General features: G+C 39.0%; 1 protein-coding gene across 1 annotated transcript in view; it reads right to left on the reverse strand.

The window, feature by feature from the left end:
- pcsk7 (proprotein convertase subtilisin/kexin type 7) overlaps positions 1–19,680 on the reverse strand; it is a 38,929-nt gene that overhangs the window by 4,180 nt on the left and 15,069 nt on the right. The window contains exons 8-16 of the mRNA XM_057838370.1: positions 17,761–17,899; positions 17,563–17,663; positions 9,126–9,293; positions 8,921–9,025; positions 8,687–8,789; positions 5,738–5,894; positions 5,545–5,639; positions 5,348–5,453; positions 824–941 (exon numbers count right to left, since the gene is read on the reverse strand). Coding sequence (XP_057694353.1) covers positions 824–941; positions 5,348–5,453; positions 5,545–5,639; positions 5,738–5,894; positions 8,687–8,789; positions 8,921–9,025; positions 9,126–9,293; positions 17,563–17,663; positions 17,761–17,899 — 1,092 coding nt within the window. The remainder of the gene's footprint in view (positions 1–823; positions 942–5,347; positions 5,454–5,544; positions 5,640–5,737; positions 5,895–8,686; positions 8,790–8,920; positions 9,026–9,125; positions 9,294–17,562; positions 17,664–17,760; positions 17,900–19,680) is intronic.

The raw sequence follows: 19,680 nt of genomic DNA on the forward strand, positions 1-19,680 counted from the left end.
ACTTTTCAATTTAATGACAAGGATTAGGACAAGGCGCCATAAAAAGACAAATCAAAAACAGTAAAGCCAACCGAGATAGATGTTGATTAAGATTTTTATGGATTTAGTGGATTAAAAAAAAAAAATAAATTCTGCACATAGCTGTTGAAATGCAAATATGTTTGGGACAAATTATTTAATAAATTTTACCATATTGACTTAATCTATCAAATTGAATTGAATTGGAAAAAAAGAGGGGAAACAAAATAAATAAAACAAAAGTTATATTACGGTAGGTGTATGCTGACTCCCATTACTACATGTACCATGCATTTTTGCAAAAATAAAGGCTTTAGTTTTTCTTTAAAAAAATACACACCTAAAACTTTTTAATGCAGCTTTATCAGAGGCTGGCTCCAAGAATGTACAGCACAATTACTACCCTAAATATGCACAAAAACTGAACTCTCGATAAACGCTCTTCAACTGGTATTTGTAACCTGCACTAAACTGTGAACTTGAACATTACTCTGTCAACTTTTCTATTTATAGAACATTTTTATTCACATTTTATTCTTGTTCTGCACAAATGACGCTGCTAACTTCAGGACCGTATTGCACTATTCCTGTGTTGCACATACAGTATTCAGTTCAAGCAAGCTATACTTACTGACTTATATCCCTGGAGTATCTATTTTCCTTTTGTTTATTCTATTTTTTTATTTTAATACATATTTTTATACCGGAGTGCCACATCAAATTTCGTTGTTGACAACATTTTTGCTGACAATTACAATAAAGTTCTATTCTAAATATAATTGAGGTTGGTTTCGAAGCAACTTACCCTGAGGCTGCTTGAGGTGAATGGACTGATAATCTCAGATGGAATATCAAGGCCTGGAGAGCAAGGCAAAGAGAAGTTGCTGTCCAGGTATTTGCCACTCATGGCGTCCTCCACCAGCCTGTCATGAGATTTTTCAAATTTAAACTTTTTATTAAACCCTAGGTACCTGTAAACATTTATACAAGTTGACAAATTGTCTTGAATGTGTGGGCACCTAAGTATTACACACACCTTCCCACCTCCAATTTTTTTTTTTTTTTTTTTTTTAAACATAAAATGCATTATATTTAAGAAATTAATGAATACAATAATATACCTCAACAGATGTAACTCTTACACCGCAAATGAGACGCTATAGCTGAGATTCATTTAATTTTGCAATATTGCAAAAGTACACACCAATGAATGTCAAATAAAGCTTGAAATTAGATCAAAACATTTTATCTTGCAAGAAATTTAGAAAACCTTTTCATCTGCTCTGAGTAATTGATAAAAGCTTATTTTTCCAAGGGAGCGTTTTTATTTTCATGGTGTGTTTTAGATTACAATTGTTGTTTTGTGTTCTATTGGTTCATTACCAAATGTGGTTAAGGTTCGAACATTTTGCAAAATACTCATTATAATGGGGTTACTTTTAAATAGAATTAAATTCAGGTTACTCTCGAACGCTCAGAGCCATTTTGACTAAGTGGTTGAATAAGTGGTATTTTCCATTCAGAACACCCACACAAGTAATGAATTCACCAACTATGTGAAGTTAGGGTTGACACTCGGAAGGTGTGCCCAAAAGTCTTTGCATCGGTGAATGCCGCAAGCACATTTAGTTTCACCTTCTGAGCGGTGTTGTTTCATCAATGATGACGATAACGAAAATATTTCGTCAACCGACACTTTTTTCATGACGATGACGAGATGATAACTGGCTAAAAATGTTTTTGGGGAGACTTAAACATAACGCGATGACTGCCAGTTTTCATCGGACGAGAAGAAAACCAGACGAAAATGCGCAATAGTTTCCGTCACTTGTCCACAATGTGGCACATTTTAATGTGTAGTTAGCCTGCATCGCAGCAGTGTCTGGTTGTGTCACTCCCCCCCGACTCACCAGTGTGTCGTCTCCAGTCTGCATCCAGGCTTACACACAAGATTTGTTTTCTTATCTTGGCAAGAGAGAATATGCTATATGTTGCTTTAGCCTTTAAGGTCTGTGCTGAGTGACTACACTAAATGTAACTGGCAACGTTAGCATAGCATTCACGTTAGCATTAGGCTAATGCCTAATTAAAAAAAGGTGTCTGAGAGTTTGAGGACGCTTGCCGTTAGCATTAGCCTAATGCTAACGGCAAGCGTCCTCAAACTTTTTTTTTTTTTTTTTAAACAAACAGTTCTTGGTGTCTAGGTGGGTATATATTAGGGTTGCAGCTATCGAATATTTCAGTAGTCGATTAATCGATGGACTAGTTAGTTTGAATAATTGAGTAATCGGATAAGGAACATGAAAATTAAACACCTAAGCTGAACCTCAAACGGTATAAACTTTTTTAAAAATGAGGATCTATGTACAACAAAAGAACAATTGGCTAATTTACATAGAAAAAGTCCGCTAGCTTAAGTGCTATAAAATGCTTCACAATGCTCTTAACAAATGGTTCAGACACATTCCCACAAAAAAGGCTAAATATACCTATGAACTAAATTTTGAATGCATTAAGAAACATTAGCTCAAACAAAAACTTAGCTTACGTTGGTCTTAACAGGGAGCAGTTGGAATCAGCCATGTGAAAAGAAGCAGAGCAGAGGGCAGTGTAATCAATAAAACGGCAGGGTAATCAATAAAACTAAATGCAAAAACTTCCAAAATAAACATTAGAACACCACTTTAATTAAACGAATACTCAAAGCAACAAAATTTAATTTGAATATTTTTTTTCTCATCGAATACTCGAGTTAATCGATTAATCGTTGCAGCACTAGTATATATAATTGAAAATAATGTAATGTTTTCCCGCTTAGTGTGTATTATCACCAAGTTGGCGTTGTCCTTGTAAACACTACAATAACTGCTCATCTGTCAATCTAAATAGTCGGAAACCTTTACAGACGAAAACACTTTTAGTAAACGTCAACTATAACTAGACGAAATTAGTCTTGAGTTTTCATCAACAAAAACTAGACGTAGCCATTCACATTTTGAGATAACTAAAATATAACGTAGACAAATAAATGTTATTGTCCAAAAGACTAAGATGAAAACTAAAAGGGCTGCCAAAAAGAACATTGCTTCTGAGTGGCAACCGTGACTTTAGTTGGTGAAGTCATGATCTATGTAACTGTTCTGTTAACAAACACACAAAGCAGTTAGTCTTGACTTGATCTGCCTACTGAAGGAAAGTTAACTAGTTAAGTTAAATTTAAACCAACCATCATTAATTTAATATGAAACTGCATCGCATCAGAGGCTTCAAAGAACTGGAGCCGCGGGTTGTCGACCCCTGTTCTAGATGATAAGTAATTCCAAGCAGGGGCGCCGTATAGGGGGGAAAAGTGGTACTGATTCTAAGGGCCCATGGCCTGAGGGGGCCCACAAAGAAAATTAGAGCATTAGGTAATCGTTTGCAAATTTAAATATTAATCATTATAATTTTAAAAGGTATAAAATGAAGGGTTTCTTTTTCTTGTTTTGTTTTTGGCAAAAAGTAAACATCCAGAGAGCATATGTATTGCCAGCAACCGCAATACTCATTAATTGGTTTCGTCCGCCCTTCCTTTGATCAGACCGCGCGCAGGCTGAGCAGCGGTGCACATTTACACCAGTCAATGACTCTGAGTATTGTGTAGAGGGGTAGAAAAGGCCAACAGGATGTGAAAAAGTACTTCACAAAGGAAGGTTGGTGTAAATTGTGTCAGTGTAGTGCTGAAAATTAACCTGTTATTTTAGCTCACGCGACGTCTATTAGAAAGCTCAGAAGCAGGTCCCAGCTCACTCCGTAAGAAATACGGGATTTTCCCGACCTCAGTGAGCGACATTGACCAATTCAAGAACATGAATTCCAAATAATGACGGCATTTTTTGGTATCATACAGATGTTGAAAGTTGGTGTGGATTTTTTTTTAAAATCTGGTTGAATCCAGTTTGTCAAGAATTTATTGAATTTAGTTTGTCATCAATTAAATTTAGTTAGTTAACAAGGAAGGGACCTGGCTTCGGAGCTGTAGCCTATAGTGGAGATTGTAAGTTTTCAAATGGGGCTAAGCCTACTCCATAATGAAATACTGTAATTGTTTGCTAGCTAGTGTTTGCTCCACTTTTAGCTTACATTTAATTAGTACAGCAGGTTAACCCTTTCGCAAGCTCTCCACACCAAAACAGTTGTCTCTGCCCTCGCCTGTTGTAATAGGCACAAGCACAACTCCTCTTGCTGCGTCTGGCTCAGCAGCCCTGTCTCCTGACACCCTTTATGAGCCAGCCTCATCTTTACTCCCAACTGAAGGAGGTGAGGAATCAACTTGAACACTGCCACACCACACATAAAATATCAGTGGCTAAGAGACAAATAGTAATAAGTAATAATAATTAATAATAATAATTATTATTATTATTAATTAATGATACATAATTAATAATTAAATTAAGGTACTAGAATAATATAGAAGATATTGTTATATTTGTCATTTTATGCACACTACAGAGCCAGGACCATCTTCAGTAAGACACCTGAACTCTGTGTATACTGCTACATTCCCCCCTAACTTGTCCTCTCTTGGTCTCCTGAATGCAATTTTTAAGATGCAGCTGCAAAGCATTTTTGGAGAAGTGTGCATCGCTTTACGAATATTTTGCACACTCCCCGTAACGGTTGCAGGCGACGAGAGAGCTTTTAGTAAGCTAAAACTCATAAAAAATTATATGAGGTCCACTATGTGTCAGGACAGGCTTTCTAGTCTTGCCATGTTGTCCATTGAAAGTCAGTTGGCTAGGAAGCTAGACTTTAATGATTTGATCACTGACTTTGCTATCAAGAAGGCTCGGCGCTGGGCTCTTGGTGACTAAGGCTGAGCAACCTGCAATCTGCTCGCTTTGTTTGTAATTGTGAGTGTGATTGCTTGTGTGTGTGTGTGTGTGTGTGTATGTGTGGTGTTCGCTTTGTTATATCATTCTAAAGATTGTTTTTTTGATTGGCGTTAATGTATGCTGTAGTATTGTCATTCAGTGTGGTATTTGAGAATATTTCTAATAAAAATATATTTAGATTGTAAAAGATGGGCTTCAGTACATTTCTTAAAGATGATATCAGTCTATTCATTATTGCTCTATACGCTGTATGTTTACATAAATATATTTTCATCTTAAATTAATGCAGAAAATGCACAAATTAGTGTGTAAAGATTCACCAGAATGCAGGAAATTACATAGTTGATACTCTAAATGTGTGTGTGTGTCCCGGCACTGGTGGTGGGGCCCAAAGTGATATCTTTTCATGGGGCCCAAAATCCCTGGCAGCGCCCCTGATTCCAAGGTCTTACATTTGTCTATCCTTGACTTCCCTGAATGTCATAGAAGAACCATACAGTGTCAACTTCCACTGCTTTAACTCTCCCACACTGGCACATTGTTGAGACGATGGTTCCTCTAATTGAGCACAGAGGAAGTCTGTCATTACATGGAGTAGCAAAAATGTGTGCAATTCAAAGTGTGTGTGACGAGAACAGCAGAAGCTTACTATGATCAGATATCTTGAGGTGGTACTGGCCTTGAGCCCTTTCCCCCCAGCAACGCACAGTGGAGAAGGTCCAGTCTTGGTATCCTGCCGAGTCTCTGTGTGAAAGATGGAGAGGCACATTCATTTTTTCATCACAGGCATGGTTTGGATGCTCTACTCACGCATTCAATATGCTGCGAGGGAAGATGATCACCTGTCAATAGCCCGTCGAGCCCCAATGACTGACGGAATCCCGCTGGGACAGAACAACACAATCTCCAGGTTGCCACGACAAGGGTGGTTTATTGTCACTGTAACAGCCACATGCTCCAGTGTCTCCATCCCAGACAGTTCTAAGTCAGCAGCAGTGACTAGGGAGGGGGCAAATGGACAGGGTGTCTTACTTTCTCAACATTGTCGAGCTTCAGTATATTCCACTGAAAATGCAAAAATGGATGCCCAAAAATATATCAAGCCTGCAAGACTGTACATTTTTTCTTAAATGGAAAATGTACATAGCAGATCATCCTGGAAGTTCAGAGGCAGAGGATTAAATTTTATGTATGCCTACTAATACGCAGGGTTTCCCCTCATTGCTTCATTTATGGACCCATCAAACACTCTTTCCCATGTTAAAACAGTGCTAAAAACAGATGCATAATAATTACTGTAATTTTTGGCCTATAATCCGCACCCGACTATAAGCCGCCACACACCAAATTTGACACGACAACAGCATTTGTTCATAGATAAGCTGCACTGTGCTATAAGCCGCAGCTGTCCTCACTGTATTATGGGATATTTACTCCAAAATATATTAACCGGCAACACTTTATTTGACAGCAGCATCATAAGACCAAATGAACCACCATGACCCCTTGAACCAATTGACTGCAAAGCTGTATTGCTTCAGGAAGCTTCATTTGGCCATCGCTGCTCCCTTGGGGGAGACAGTCAATATCTTCTGTCAACACTGTTGTCGTCCAACATGCCTCCTAGCATGCATTGCAGCGCTGGGGATTTTAATAGCACAAAACATGAATTTTGATTGTTAATTATTTCGTCAATTAATGTTCCAGTTCTTTCATTAATAGCTAGTATGGTATTTTGGTAACACATTTGACAGTTGCGCCATAAGACTGTCGAAAGACCATAAAAATTATGACGTTACACTGCCATGAGCATTAATGAATGCTTATGACAGATGTCGTTTTGTGTCATCCGTCAGATTATCTCACTTTGAATGGATGTAAACGATCCAAACTGTACATATTGGAGTTAGTGACATCATTTACCAGATGACACTTAATGACATTTGTCACAAGAATAGAATAGAATAGAATAGGTCTTTATGGTCATCGTCAACAACAGAACATTCATTAATGCCCATGATAGTGTCATGTCATAGTTATGGCGGTCTTAAGGCAGTCATATGACACTACTGTCAAATAAAGTGTTACCTATCAACCCAATACAGTAAATCAACAAATAAGCCGCCATGGATTATAAACCGCAGTATTCAAAATGCGGGAAAAAAGTAGCGGCTTATAGTCCGAAAATTAAGGTATACATATCTGAGCAGTATTTCAACAATGTCTCGTGATAAGCTTGAAAGCACATTGTTGAAAACTTATGGTCAATATGTGAACAAGCCTGTCCCAGGCATCTTTGCATTGTATTATTATTTTTTGTTAAAACTGTTTTTAAAGATTGTGTGATCTTGTAAGACTATAAGTGTTAAAGTGAGACTCCAGTTAAAATGGTACCTTCCAGTTCTTGGTACTCTTATACTAGCAATTTTTAGTTTCAATCTGTCCAGTACTTTTGACACAATTTGACATCTAAAGTGCACCTGCCTCAGTGAGCAACAAGAGTGTTACGTAACACGACACCATTGCAAAGGCCACACTTCCAAATTATTCCATTCAAGTCATGACTGACTGCTGAAATATTCCTCTTTTTTGATGCATCAAAATGAAATTGCTGATCCGAACACCCAATGATTTATAAATGAAAATAACAGCTTAACTACTATGCATTTGGTTTGAAGATTCATTCTGAAAAGGCTGTATGATGTAAGCATCTTTTTTTCAAACATTTTAGAATAATATACAAACAAAATGGAAGTTATTTTGCGTCTGATTTATCATAAGTATTCATCATTCAACAATCAGTTTCCAAAGAAGAGCAGTCAGCAACAACACAGGCAACCAAACTCTTATAGCCAGAAAACTAAAGTAAACAAACCACAATGAGATGACATTTTACCCTGTAAAGCATTCTAAATGAGGTCATTCTTTTCAGATTCACATTTTACACATACAGCGTTTGGATCACCTGATCTCATCTAACCTACTACTCAGCGCTACCCCATGATAGAGATACTGTTTGTAGATGGTCTTTTAGTACTTCCTGGATGATGACAAATAATGAGTCAATCAGCTCTATGACCATGTAAGGTTGCAAACACCCTTGGGCTTGAGTTGAACTTGATCGAGAGTATAAACGGAGGTACAGAATTGTTGTCAACGGGTGGCAATACTCTAAAAGTCTTGGGAAATGTAAACAAATTCTGGGGTGTGTTAAATATGACCAGAGGGATGAGGAAAAAATATAACGTTGACATCGATGGTTACTTTTTACACTGATTCAATTTGAGAACGTTTATGAGAACTAGAGAGGGTGGGTTTAAGGGAAGAGGTAACTGTCTTAATATAGGGTACTTATTATACTGAACACGAAGCCCATCTGGCAGTGGGCCTGAAGACTAAAAGCCCATAAATGTGAAAACGTAAGCACTATACAGACAGATGAAGGGGAGATAAAAAGAGATGAGGGAGAGGAAATGTAGCTGCTGCAGTTAGGAAACCACAAGCTCAATATGTGAAAACACACACAAAAATTGAAGGGGAGCTTTAACACACAAGGTTAGATAGAACAATCAAATCACAGAGTAGTTTCTGACCTACAAATGACCACAAGTATGAAATGAGAGACAGAGGCAACGTGGAGGCTCACTATGTAATGTGGATGCCTCAGCTCACAAACATTACCTAATATGGAGACTCAGGCGAGGAAAATAGAGGGAGGTGGCTATATGACGCAATGTAATATTTAACCATTAAATGGCAAGCAGAGAAAGAAGGAGAAAGCTATATTTTACCTTCCCAAGTGCGAACCAGCTTCTTTGGATATAATGGAATGGACACTTTGTCCCCTATCACTGAGCTCTGATAGGACACAAGAAATGGCACTGGCTCCCATACCTATTAACCATAAAAAAACAAACAAAAAAACTAAACAAAACATTTTCCTGAACATTTTTTTTTTTTTTTACACTGAGTGAAACCCCTTATGTATGTGTGTATATGTGCTCAACATATTCATGTTTGTATACCTTAGCGGCATTAACAAGTTTCCAAGCATTTAGGAGCCCGAAACCATGTTGATGGCTGTGATGGAATCCTGCCCCATTTTCTCTCCAATCAGAACTGTTATCACACTGTTATAAAAATCAAGGTTACCATTTTGCTTTTATGTAGAAGTTAGCATTTACAAACAAGTATACTGCAAAGAGTGGCGTGATGCACCACAGATTTTACCTTGGTGGCAGTGAAAGTGATGATGTGCTGCACGTCCCTCCAGCCGAGGCAGGGCCGGACCTGCAGCATGAGGGCCACCATTCCGGCTGCCAAGGGGGCGGCAGCAGACGTGCCAGTGTGGCCTTCTGTGCAGCCAGTCCCCTGCTGCATGGACCAGTCCGATGTTACCTACAGAGAAAGATGGGTTGATGCTATACATGACATAAAAATCCTTCTATGGTATAAACAGCAAAGAGGTGATAATAGATCTGCTCAGTGACCAAACAGAAGCTCAAAGAATTATCCCTTGGATACTATGTGTGTCACAGACCACCCAAACCATTAGCAGTGACTTCAAGACCTAAGAATGATTCCATTAACAGCCTTTGTCACAGATCTATGGATTTTGAATGGAGCTGTTAAAATATTCAGACCAGTTCTTGCTTTTTACAAAAACGTATAGCGTTGCAGAAGTTAAAGATAGGTAACTTGTAGAGTGATATACATACTCAAAAATGACTCTCTACTCATTGCCTTTGACGGGATAGCTGTCCAATCCAGTTGAACTGGGAGGGGCTGGCAGTGAATGGTCACTGTGAATTATCACTGCTAGCTCCACGCAGTTTAATGGATTGGACAACTACCGCCGTCAGTGGCAATGAAACACGATCATTCGCTCTCGCCGTTGAGTTAAACATTTGGAGATCGAATGACAACATTGTTGATATCAGAACACATTTGACTTTTGAAATTAGCAACTATGTTTTAGTCTTTATCGCACCCCCCGCATTCCCCCCCAGAAAAGCAGCTATCCCCTAAAAATTAGTTGACAAATGTGTAAACTGCGAAGAGGTGGTAATGGCTCTCCAAGTAAACAACAACTCAAGGTAGCTCTCACAGTATGGAGTATGAAAATCTATGTTATTAAATCGCTTTGACAGGGCACAACAATACAACATGTTGAATGCTTGTCCAGTATAAACGATTGTTTTGCAAATACAGTGATCCCTCGTTTTTCCACAGTTAATGGGGACTAGAACCCACCACGATAAGTGAAAAACTGCAAAGTAGCCCCCCCCCCCCCAAAAAATGTGTGTGTTTTATATATATGACATGTTTTTTTCCCACTTTTTCCCCAAAGTATATTTAAAAAAAACAAACTTTTATGGATATACACTCACCTGCCACTTTATTAGGTACACCATGCTAGTAACGGGTTGGACCCTCTTTTGCCTTCAGAACTGCCTCAATTCTTCGTGGCATAGATTCAACAAGGTGCTGGAAGCATTCTTCAGAGAGTTTGGTCCATATTGACATGATGGCATCACACAGTTGGTGCAGATTTGTTGGCTGCACATCCATGATGCAAATCTCCTGTTCCACCAAGTCCCAAAGATGCTCTATTGGATTGAGATCTGGTGACTGTGGAGGCCATTTGAGTACAGTCAACTCATTGTCATGTTCAAGAAACCAGTCTGAGATGATTCCAGCTTTATGACATGGCGCATTATCCTGCTGAAAGTAGCCATCAGAAGTTTGGGTACATTGTGGTCATAAAGGGATGGACATGGTCAGCAACAATACTCAGGTAGGCTGTGGCCTTTCAACGATGCTCGATTGGTACCAAGGGGCCCAAAGAGTGCCAAGAAAATATTCCCCACACTATTACACCACCACCACCAGCCTGAACAGTTGATACAAGGAGGATGGATCCATGGTTTCATGTTGTTGACGCCAAATTCTGACCCTACCATCCGAATGTCGCAGCAGAAATTGAGACTCATCAGACCAGGCAACATTTTTCCAGTCTTCTATTGTCCAATTTCGATGAGCTTGTGCAAATTGTAGCCTCAGTTTCCTGTTCTTAGCTGAAAGGAGTGGCACCCGGCGTGGTCTTCTGCAACTGTAGCCCATCTGCCTCAAAGTTCGACGTACTGCGCGTTCAGAAATGCTCTTCTGCCTACCTTGGTTGTAACGGGTGGTTATTTGAGTCACTGTTGCCTTTCTATCAACTCGAACCAGTCTGGCCATTCTCCTCTGACCTCTGGCATCAACAAAGCATTTCCGCCCACCCGCTCACTGGATATTTTTTCTTTTTCGGACCATTCTCTGTAAACCCTCGAGATAGTTGTGTGTGAAAATCGCAGTAGAGCAGCAGTTTCTGAAATACTCAGACCAGCCCTTCTGGTACCAACAACCATGCCACGTTCAAAGTCACTCAAATCACCTTTCTTCCCCATACTAATGCTCGGTTTGAACTGCAGGAGATTGTCTTAAACCATGTCTACATGCCTAAATGCACTGAGTTGCCGCCATGTGATTGGCTGATTAGAAATTAAGTGTTCACGAGCAGTTGGACAGGTGTACCTAATAAAGTGGCCGGTGAGTGTATATTTTAATATATGGTTTTTAAGCACTTCAAATGTATTAATTGTGATAAGTTCTAAACATTTTACTGTCCCACTGAATTATTTTAAAACAAGAATAAAGCAGACAAATGCTTGATTTTATTAAATGCTTCATTGGGTGAGTCCACTCAAAACCGCTCAGCTGCTCACTTACACACAATGAGTTGCCGCAGAAACTGTTTAACAAGTTAAGCGATGATTGACGCATGCGGCGCTGTGATTTTGCCAGAGAACCGAACTTCAAACATGAAATGTCTGTCAATCATCATTTACATTAAATAAGTTTCGATTCTAAATCGATTATTGATGACACCCCCTGCTATTAGCTGCTTTTAATGTTTTGTACATTAGTTACAAAAACTTTTTTTAAAAAACCTCGCAGGCTTAAATAAACGACTATTTCAGTATCAAGTTAACAGTTAAAAACAAATAATATACTCAAATCCCCATTTTGTATCAGCAGCTTTAAACTACATTCAATTAATGTTGTGAATCAACCGTTAAAGTTGTTAAAATTGCTTCCGTTATTCCATAATTTCCCTTTTGTCTACTTTCGACATGTGAAAGTTTTAAAACTAAAGATAGATTCAAGTCAATATCTTACCAATTTGGGAGTATTTTAGATAAAAAGTTAATTACGTTCGCTTGAAAGGTTCGCTACAACAGCCTTGCAGGGAAGTCTACTGCTTTAAGATGGCGGCCGTTTACTAACGCCCTCATCTAGCTTTCTGTACATGTGCTGCTAACGCCACCGAGTCTATTTTGCATCCAGTCCTATATAAATATGGTATCTACCGCAACATTATGTGGACGTACTTTGTAGCAGCTGTTGGCAGCTTTTTTTTATCTCGCGGCATGAGTTGAGCTAGAGCCGTGAGTGGAGCATTGGCATTACCCGATGGGCCGTGTAATGACAAGCATGATGTTTAGCTACTCTCGCTCCGTTCCTCATTGCGTCCTGAAGACCGCGCGGCGCGCTGAGTGTGTTTTACTTCGGCTTTACTTGACATATTTCAATAATCGGAATTTGGATGTTTGTGAATCGTTCTCTAATCTTCCATGGCCGAATCGTGAATAATCTAAGAATCGGAAATTTCACACACCTTTAATTACTATTATTACATTATTATTTTTTTTTTTAAAGAAAAAAAAATCTGCGATAGACTGAGGGCGCGAAGTTTGAAGCGCAAAGTAGCGAGGGATCACTGTATTGCAACTTGAAAACAAATACTATATCCATGGGTGCACATAAGTGGTCCGCATGCGCGCATGCGTACTGGACGTAGACAAACGCGCTGGCCCTCAACGGCTTCCATACGCTTTTGCGTACCAATGGCTGACCACTGTATTTGCGGCGGACACGAGAAAATAACTTCTCAAAATGTCGAAGAGGCAGGCCCCACTGAGTAAGTATTTCCGTGTTCCCCCAGCCCCGTCAAAAGACAGACAGACGACAGAGACGTCACCGGAGCTACCGGAAAAAAAGGACTTTTGCTGAAAAGTGGCTGCAGGAGGTACCATGGCTAGAAGTAAATGATGCTCGCGCGGAAATGCGGTACAAAATGTGCCGGGATTTACAAAATGTGCCGTGAGAATCCCAATGTCGCTGATAAGAGCAGCGCATTTTATGTAGGGTCAAAGAATTTCCGCCATCCAAACTTTGAAAAGCACGAAAAAAACAAGAGCATGTGGCAATTAAGCAAACTATCGAAAATCGATGTTAGATAGGACCCCACTCGCCCTATGGACAAGTGGCGGAATAAAGGTAATGAAAACCGCCATGCACTGACAAACGTGTTTTTGGTCGCATTTTACAAAGCTTAACATGCACGTTCAATGAGGTCTTATGAGGAGAACATCCCACTTTTACAAAGGCTTGGAGTTAATGTGGGAGCCGCATAATGCCCTTTATTTTGAATTGGTGCTTTTATGTTTATTTTAGGGCTGTCAAAATTATCACGTTAACGGGCGGTAATTAATTTTTTAAATTAATCACGTTAAAATATTTGACGCAATTAACGCACATGTCCCGCTCAGACAGTATTCTGCCTTTTGTTAAGTTTTACAGCAAGGCTTTTTGTGCTGTCTAACAGCGAACTCTTGTGGTCGCTTTGCGACATGGTTTGTTTTCTTGCCAGTTCAATATGGCTGCACGACGTCTCGGGCTGACGCCTACATTGTAATGTTGTGCCTATATGATCCTTGGACAAGATTTGTCCGTAAGTATGGTTGTTGTAAAGAATGTACATATTATGTTAGTAAGCGAAATGTTATATTTTTTGTATGAGACGCTTTTTGTTTATGTTTAGTGAACCTGTATAGCGTGCTAAGCTAACGTTGTTGCTAATGCAATGCTTGTGTACTTTTTTGTTGTTGTTTTACGACGGTCTAAAGAGGACAATGGTTTGAGGCCATTTTATTAATAAATCAGAAGAAAAAGGAAGAAGTCTGATTATTAAGGCGTCGTTCACTAGCTGTCTAGCTTTGGAAAAAGTAGACGCTTCGGAGTGAGGACAGCATAGACAGATTTAAATGACAGTAGAGTGAAATGCCCACTACAGTCCTTATGTACCGTATGTTGAATGTATATATCCATCTTGTGTCTTATCTTTCCATTCCAACAATTTATTTGACAGAATATATATATAATTTACAGAAAAATATGGCTTTTTCTCTATTAAAAAAAAAAAAAAAAAAAAAAAAAAAAAGGCAAAATATGGCATATTTTATAGATGGTTTGAATTGCGATTAATTACGATTAATTAATTTTTAAGCTGTAATGAACTCGATTAAAAATTTTAATCGTTTGACAGCCCTAGTTTATTTCTTTACATTTCACTTTAAAGTAATGGCAATTTCGTTGTGCCAGTTGATGTTAATCAAGCCTTAATTGTTAATGTAATTAATTAAAGTTAATTGGCTCTAAATAAAGCTTGTCATAATGTTATCGCATCAGGTGGGTCGGCTCTCAAGCTCACATCTCCAGGTCCTCCTCTGAGAACCTGGGCAAAAAAAATATGTGCACCCCTGACTATATCACACACATGGCAGTTTTGCTTAATGTATTGCATAATATTTTCCCACATATTGTGAAATATTGTTGTTTTTGTAAGGGTGCGAGGACCGCTAACTTTACAAAAAAACAAAACAAAAAAAAACTAAGCCCAGGAATTTGTCCAAATGAATATGAAGAGCCGTAAGGTAAACTTACTGTAACATAGGATCAGAAAGTAAACTAATTGATTAGGAATCTACAGATAAACACATCCTGAAAGTTTGATAATAATTCCTATATTTGTTCTCGAGTTATTTTTAACTAACATACAAACATATAGAAATGGATGCATAACTTTCACACTAACTAAGTTTCATTTTATGCCCAAATAACTTTTCATCCTAAAATATAGGAGAACTACTAATAGACACTTTCCAAACTTTCACCTTAGCTCCATTTTACTTTTTTGGGTTAACTACAACAGTGATCGTGAATTCGTATCACTGTAGATCAGTAACCTCATCATACTGTACTAGTGTATGACAAATGAAAACTGCAATAGCAGGAATCAGGAAGTGAACCCTTCGTTTTTGTCACTGTCAGTAGCTGAAGAAACAAATGGTTTTTATATTATGCTCACAGTCAAGAGCATACACATTCATTACGTGCAACTAAAACATTTTTCATTGGTGCGGTGTACAGCTATGTACAGTTAACAACAGAATGATAGACAGAGGAATTCTCAGCAGTCCGTGTTTACATATGGAGTAAACATTCTTCCGAACAGCTGTTCGAGAACATTTCAAACTGCTAGTCACTGCTGTGTTTGCCTGCATATGTTTGTTGTCACCTGATAAGGCAGTCTTCTAAATAGCGAAAGTACACAACATTACCATTGCATTTTATGTTTACATAATGCAGGTGATAGTTTATGTAGTTTCATCATGAGTCCTGCCGATATTTAAATGCTGTTTAAGACTCACATAGTCAAAAAAAAGAGAAAACGATCAAAAAGTAAACATTATGGACATCATCACATTACGTAAACCATTTTTCTTTCGTTTTTTTTTTTTTTGTGGAAACAGCTTTTATTTCAATTACATAGAAATATAATGTGGGAAGATAGAAATTCTTGTATCAATTTCAAATGGGTCCTATAGTTAATTTAGAAAAATGCAGTAAGAGGTAAGTACTTGGCCTATGTGTCCACTGAGGTCAGTTTGTGGTTTACGCTCCTCTGGAGAGAGGCAATTTCGACTCTCTCTTTTGAATCTCTTTCCCCGCAGGCAATGACATTTTTAGTCCAAACTGTTTCCGTAGCGACAAAGGACAAACAGTACCAAAATACAAATGGGTAACTATTACACGGCTGACCAAATCTGTAGTGTTCTACATTAGAATTCTAAGATTACTGTATTCATGTTCTGATGCATTTTTTTTTTTAGTAAAAACAACAAGCTAAATAAACATTCTCATCTTTTGCTATTATAAGAGGTTTAAAATTTGTGGTTCCTATTTTAAGTTGATCGAAATCAATGGAGTGTTGAAATACAGTGAGCAGAAGTATTTGCACCCCTTGAGATTTTGCAAGTTCACCCACTTAGAAAATAGAGGGCTGAAATTTTAATCATAGATGCATTTCCACTCATAGAGACATAATCTAAAAAAAATCCTGAATTCACATTGTATTATTTACTAAATAATTTATTTGTGATTTACTGGGGTTCGTAAGTATTTTTACCCTCGAGAATCAGCAATAATTATGACACTCAAAGTGTTGTCAGGCTACCTTAAAAAAAATCCACCTTAACCCTATGAGTAACCACCCACCCACCACCCGTTTGAGCACAATATTGTCACCTGTGCACCCCACGGTCAGTGATAATCCAACTGCTACCATTGGCAAGGCCAGAGAGCTTTCGAAAGACACCAGAGAAAACATTCTTGAGCTCCAAAAAGCTTGTAGAGGCTATAGGACAATTGGAAAGCAGCTTGGATCAGCATTTGCAGCAATTGTTAGAAAATGAAAAAGGCTAAACATGATTGATAATCTACCTGGGACTGGGGCTCCATGTAAAATCTCTCCTCGTGGGGCATCACTCATGATGAGAAAAGTGAGGGCTCAGCCAAGAACTACACATCAGGCGCTGGTCAATGCCCTGAAGAGAGCTGGATGCGCAGTTTCAAAGGCTACTGTCAGTAGAACACTAATGTGCAATGGTTTAAAATCATGCATTGCTCAGAAGGTTTCTCTGTTGAAGCCAGTACATGTGAAGGCCCGTCTGAAGATTGCCAGGGACCATCTAAATATTGGTGAGGGGTCAGGGGAGAAAGTCATGTGGTCAGATGAGACCAAAGTAGAACTTTTTGTTGTAAACTTTAATCGTCGTGTTTGGAGGAAAAGAAGGATGAGTACAATCCCAAGAACATGATCCCCACTTTGAAGTATGGGGGTGGAAACCTCATGCTTTGGGGCTGCTTTTTGGCAAAGGGGACAGGACGACTGTACTGTATAAAGCAGATAATGAATGGTGAAATGTATTGTCAGGTTTTGAGTCACAACCTCCCTCCCTCAGTCAGACTGATGAGTCGTGGCTGGATCTTCCAACATGACAATGATCGGAAGCACACAACCAAGCTGACCAAGGAGTGGCAACATAAAAAGTATATTAAGGTTCTGTAGTGGCCTAGCCAGTCCCCAGACCTCAATCTAATAGAAAATCTTTGGATTGAGCTGGAACTTCGTGTTTCTCGACGAAAGCCCCGAAACCTGAAAGATCTAGAGAAGATTTGTGTGGAGGAATGGGTCAAAATCCCTGTTTCCATATATGAAAACCTGGTGAAGAACTACAGAAAACATCCAATGTAATTGCAAACAAAGGCTTCTGCACTAAATATTAGCGCTGTTTTTACTAAGTGGGTGTTCTTTCAATCACAAGGGGTGCAAATACTTCTGCTCCTCACTGTATATCCTTTAAAAAGTGAGTTTATTATTTTCCATCTATGGTAAACAACAATTTTGCGCATGCATTTTGTGTTATCAAGTAAGACCTACAATGCTTCTCAGCTTGTTTCCACCGCTGCTGAAAGTGACTGCCAACATGGATGCACACTCCTCCGCATAATAGGGCATTCTGCCAATCTCGTCAACGGCTCCTTGATTCAATACAGTACAATACAAAAATTAGTTATGGACATGTCTAAGACAATGTAATTACAAGCTTGCAAAGATTAGACTTAAAAACTATTTTACCAATAGTGATGGTGTATATGGAGTTTGCATAACCATCATAGTTGCAGTTGTCATTATATTGACCTCCATTGCCACTGGCAACCACAAAGATGCTTCCAAAACCCCGTCTTCCAGCAATGACTCCATGCTGAAGTGCAGCCTGTGAAGAAAAGAGACTATAATTCATCAGCTAAACAGACTAAATGTTCTGTTATACAAGTAAGACAGAATGGAATGTTGGATGTCATGAAGCTTGCCGGATAAATGTTTAGGAGCACAGCCCTCTGTTGGAGAAAAGTAAGACTGCATCCTTTGAATTTGCACAATGATCCCTCACATTCACCGACAGTACTTGCTTTCAGAATGGAAACTCAAAAGGCTGGTCACTGTACGTTTCAAGGTGAAAATGTCTAAAGGGTAAAACCTTTTGTTTCATCAGGTGAGGCAAATTGATGTGGAATTCTTCATTCCCGTTAGACAGGAATGAACAACAGTGGCGGACTTGGCAATTTAGGGGCCGAAGGTGAACATAACCAGGGGCCCTCTTTATATGTTCCTTTAACACAAAAGAAGCAGGAAAGGCAGCCTCAAAGGCCCCAATCTACATACAACCTTTCACTACATTAATACAACATGAACAAGAGTGAGGAAATACAGTGCCCTCCATAATTATTGTCACCCCTGGTTAAGATGTGTTTTTTTAGCTTCTAATAATTTTTTTTAATTCAAATAAGCAAACACGGTCCCAGGCTTCAACTGGGACCGTGTGCTTTGGTCAGATGAGACCAAGATTGAGCTTTTTGGAACCAAACACTCTAAGTGGGTCTGGCGTGCCACGAAAGATGCGCATGCTGAAAAGCACCTCATACCCACTGTGAAGTATGGGGGTGGGTCAGTGATGCTGTGGGGCTGTTTCGCTTCCAAAGGCCCCGGTAACCTTGTTAGGGTGCATGGCATCATGAATGCTTTGAAATACCAGGACATCTTAAATCAAAATCTGTTGCCCTCTGCCCGAAAGCTGAAGGTGGGTCGTCACTGGGTCTTTCAGCAAGACAATGACCCTAAACATATGGCCAAATCTACACAGAAATGGTTCACCAGACACAAAATCAAGCTCCTCCCATGGCCATCTTAGCCCCCAGACCTTGTTTTGTTGGCAAAAGGGGGTTGTACAAAGTATTAACACCAGGGGTGCTAATAATTGTGACACACATTATTTGATGTCAAATAATTATTTTTACTAGTGCACGATAATTATTGGTTTGATAATTATCGGTCCGATAATTGGAATTATGACGTCACCCCAATAAATCCGATAACATTATTAATAGGACCGATAATACTGTATGTACTGTGCTGCGCTATACACCAGTACGGGAAATCAGTTGACCATTTGTGGGGCATTGCTGCCACCTGCCGGTCAGAATAATTCGCTGCATCTATTTTTTTTTTTGCTCACAAACTCATTCACTTCCACAGTGTGGTGTCTACCGGTAGCATTGAAAATTGTGAATGCGTTCCACCTCGGAAATATATGTCTGTAAGTATTTGACGGTTTACTATAACATATGGATGTGCAATATATGTTCACTTCTGTGGTGAAGGGTCATATGTACAGAACTTCATAAGTTGTTGTGTTATAGAAGCCAGCCAATTCTTAAAGAGCATATGACACGAGAAAAAAAGTCTTAAATGGCATTATTATGTGAATTAGAATCATATTTTGAGACGATTCGACTATATACAACAATTTAGCAAAACACAGATGACGAGAAATTAGTCTTTTAATCTGCCGGTTAGCCACGCCTACCATTATAGGGCTTTAGCGTCCCCAACAGGTGGATGACGTCAGCGGTAGACTTGGCTCATCGATTTTACTATTCAGCCCATTGAGGGGAAATTATTCAGAACGAGGAAAACGCGACGAAGAAAGCCGCAAAA

The sequence above is a fragment of the Corythoichthys intestinalis genome, chromosome 6 (genome assembly GCF_030265065.1).
Source record: "Corythoichthys intestinalis isolate RoL2023-P3 chromosome 6, ASM3026506v1, whole genome shotgun sequence".
In the NCBI taxonomy this organism is placed as follows: domain Eukaryota; kingdom Metazoa; phylum Chordata; class Actinopteri; order Syngnathiformes; family Syngnathidae; genus Corythoichthys; species Corythoichthys intestinalis.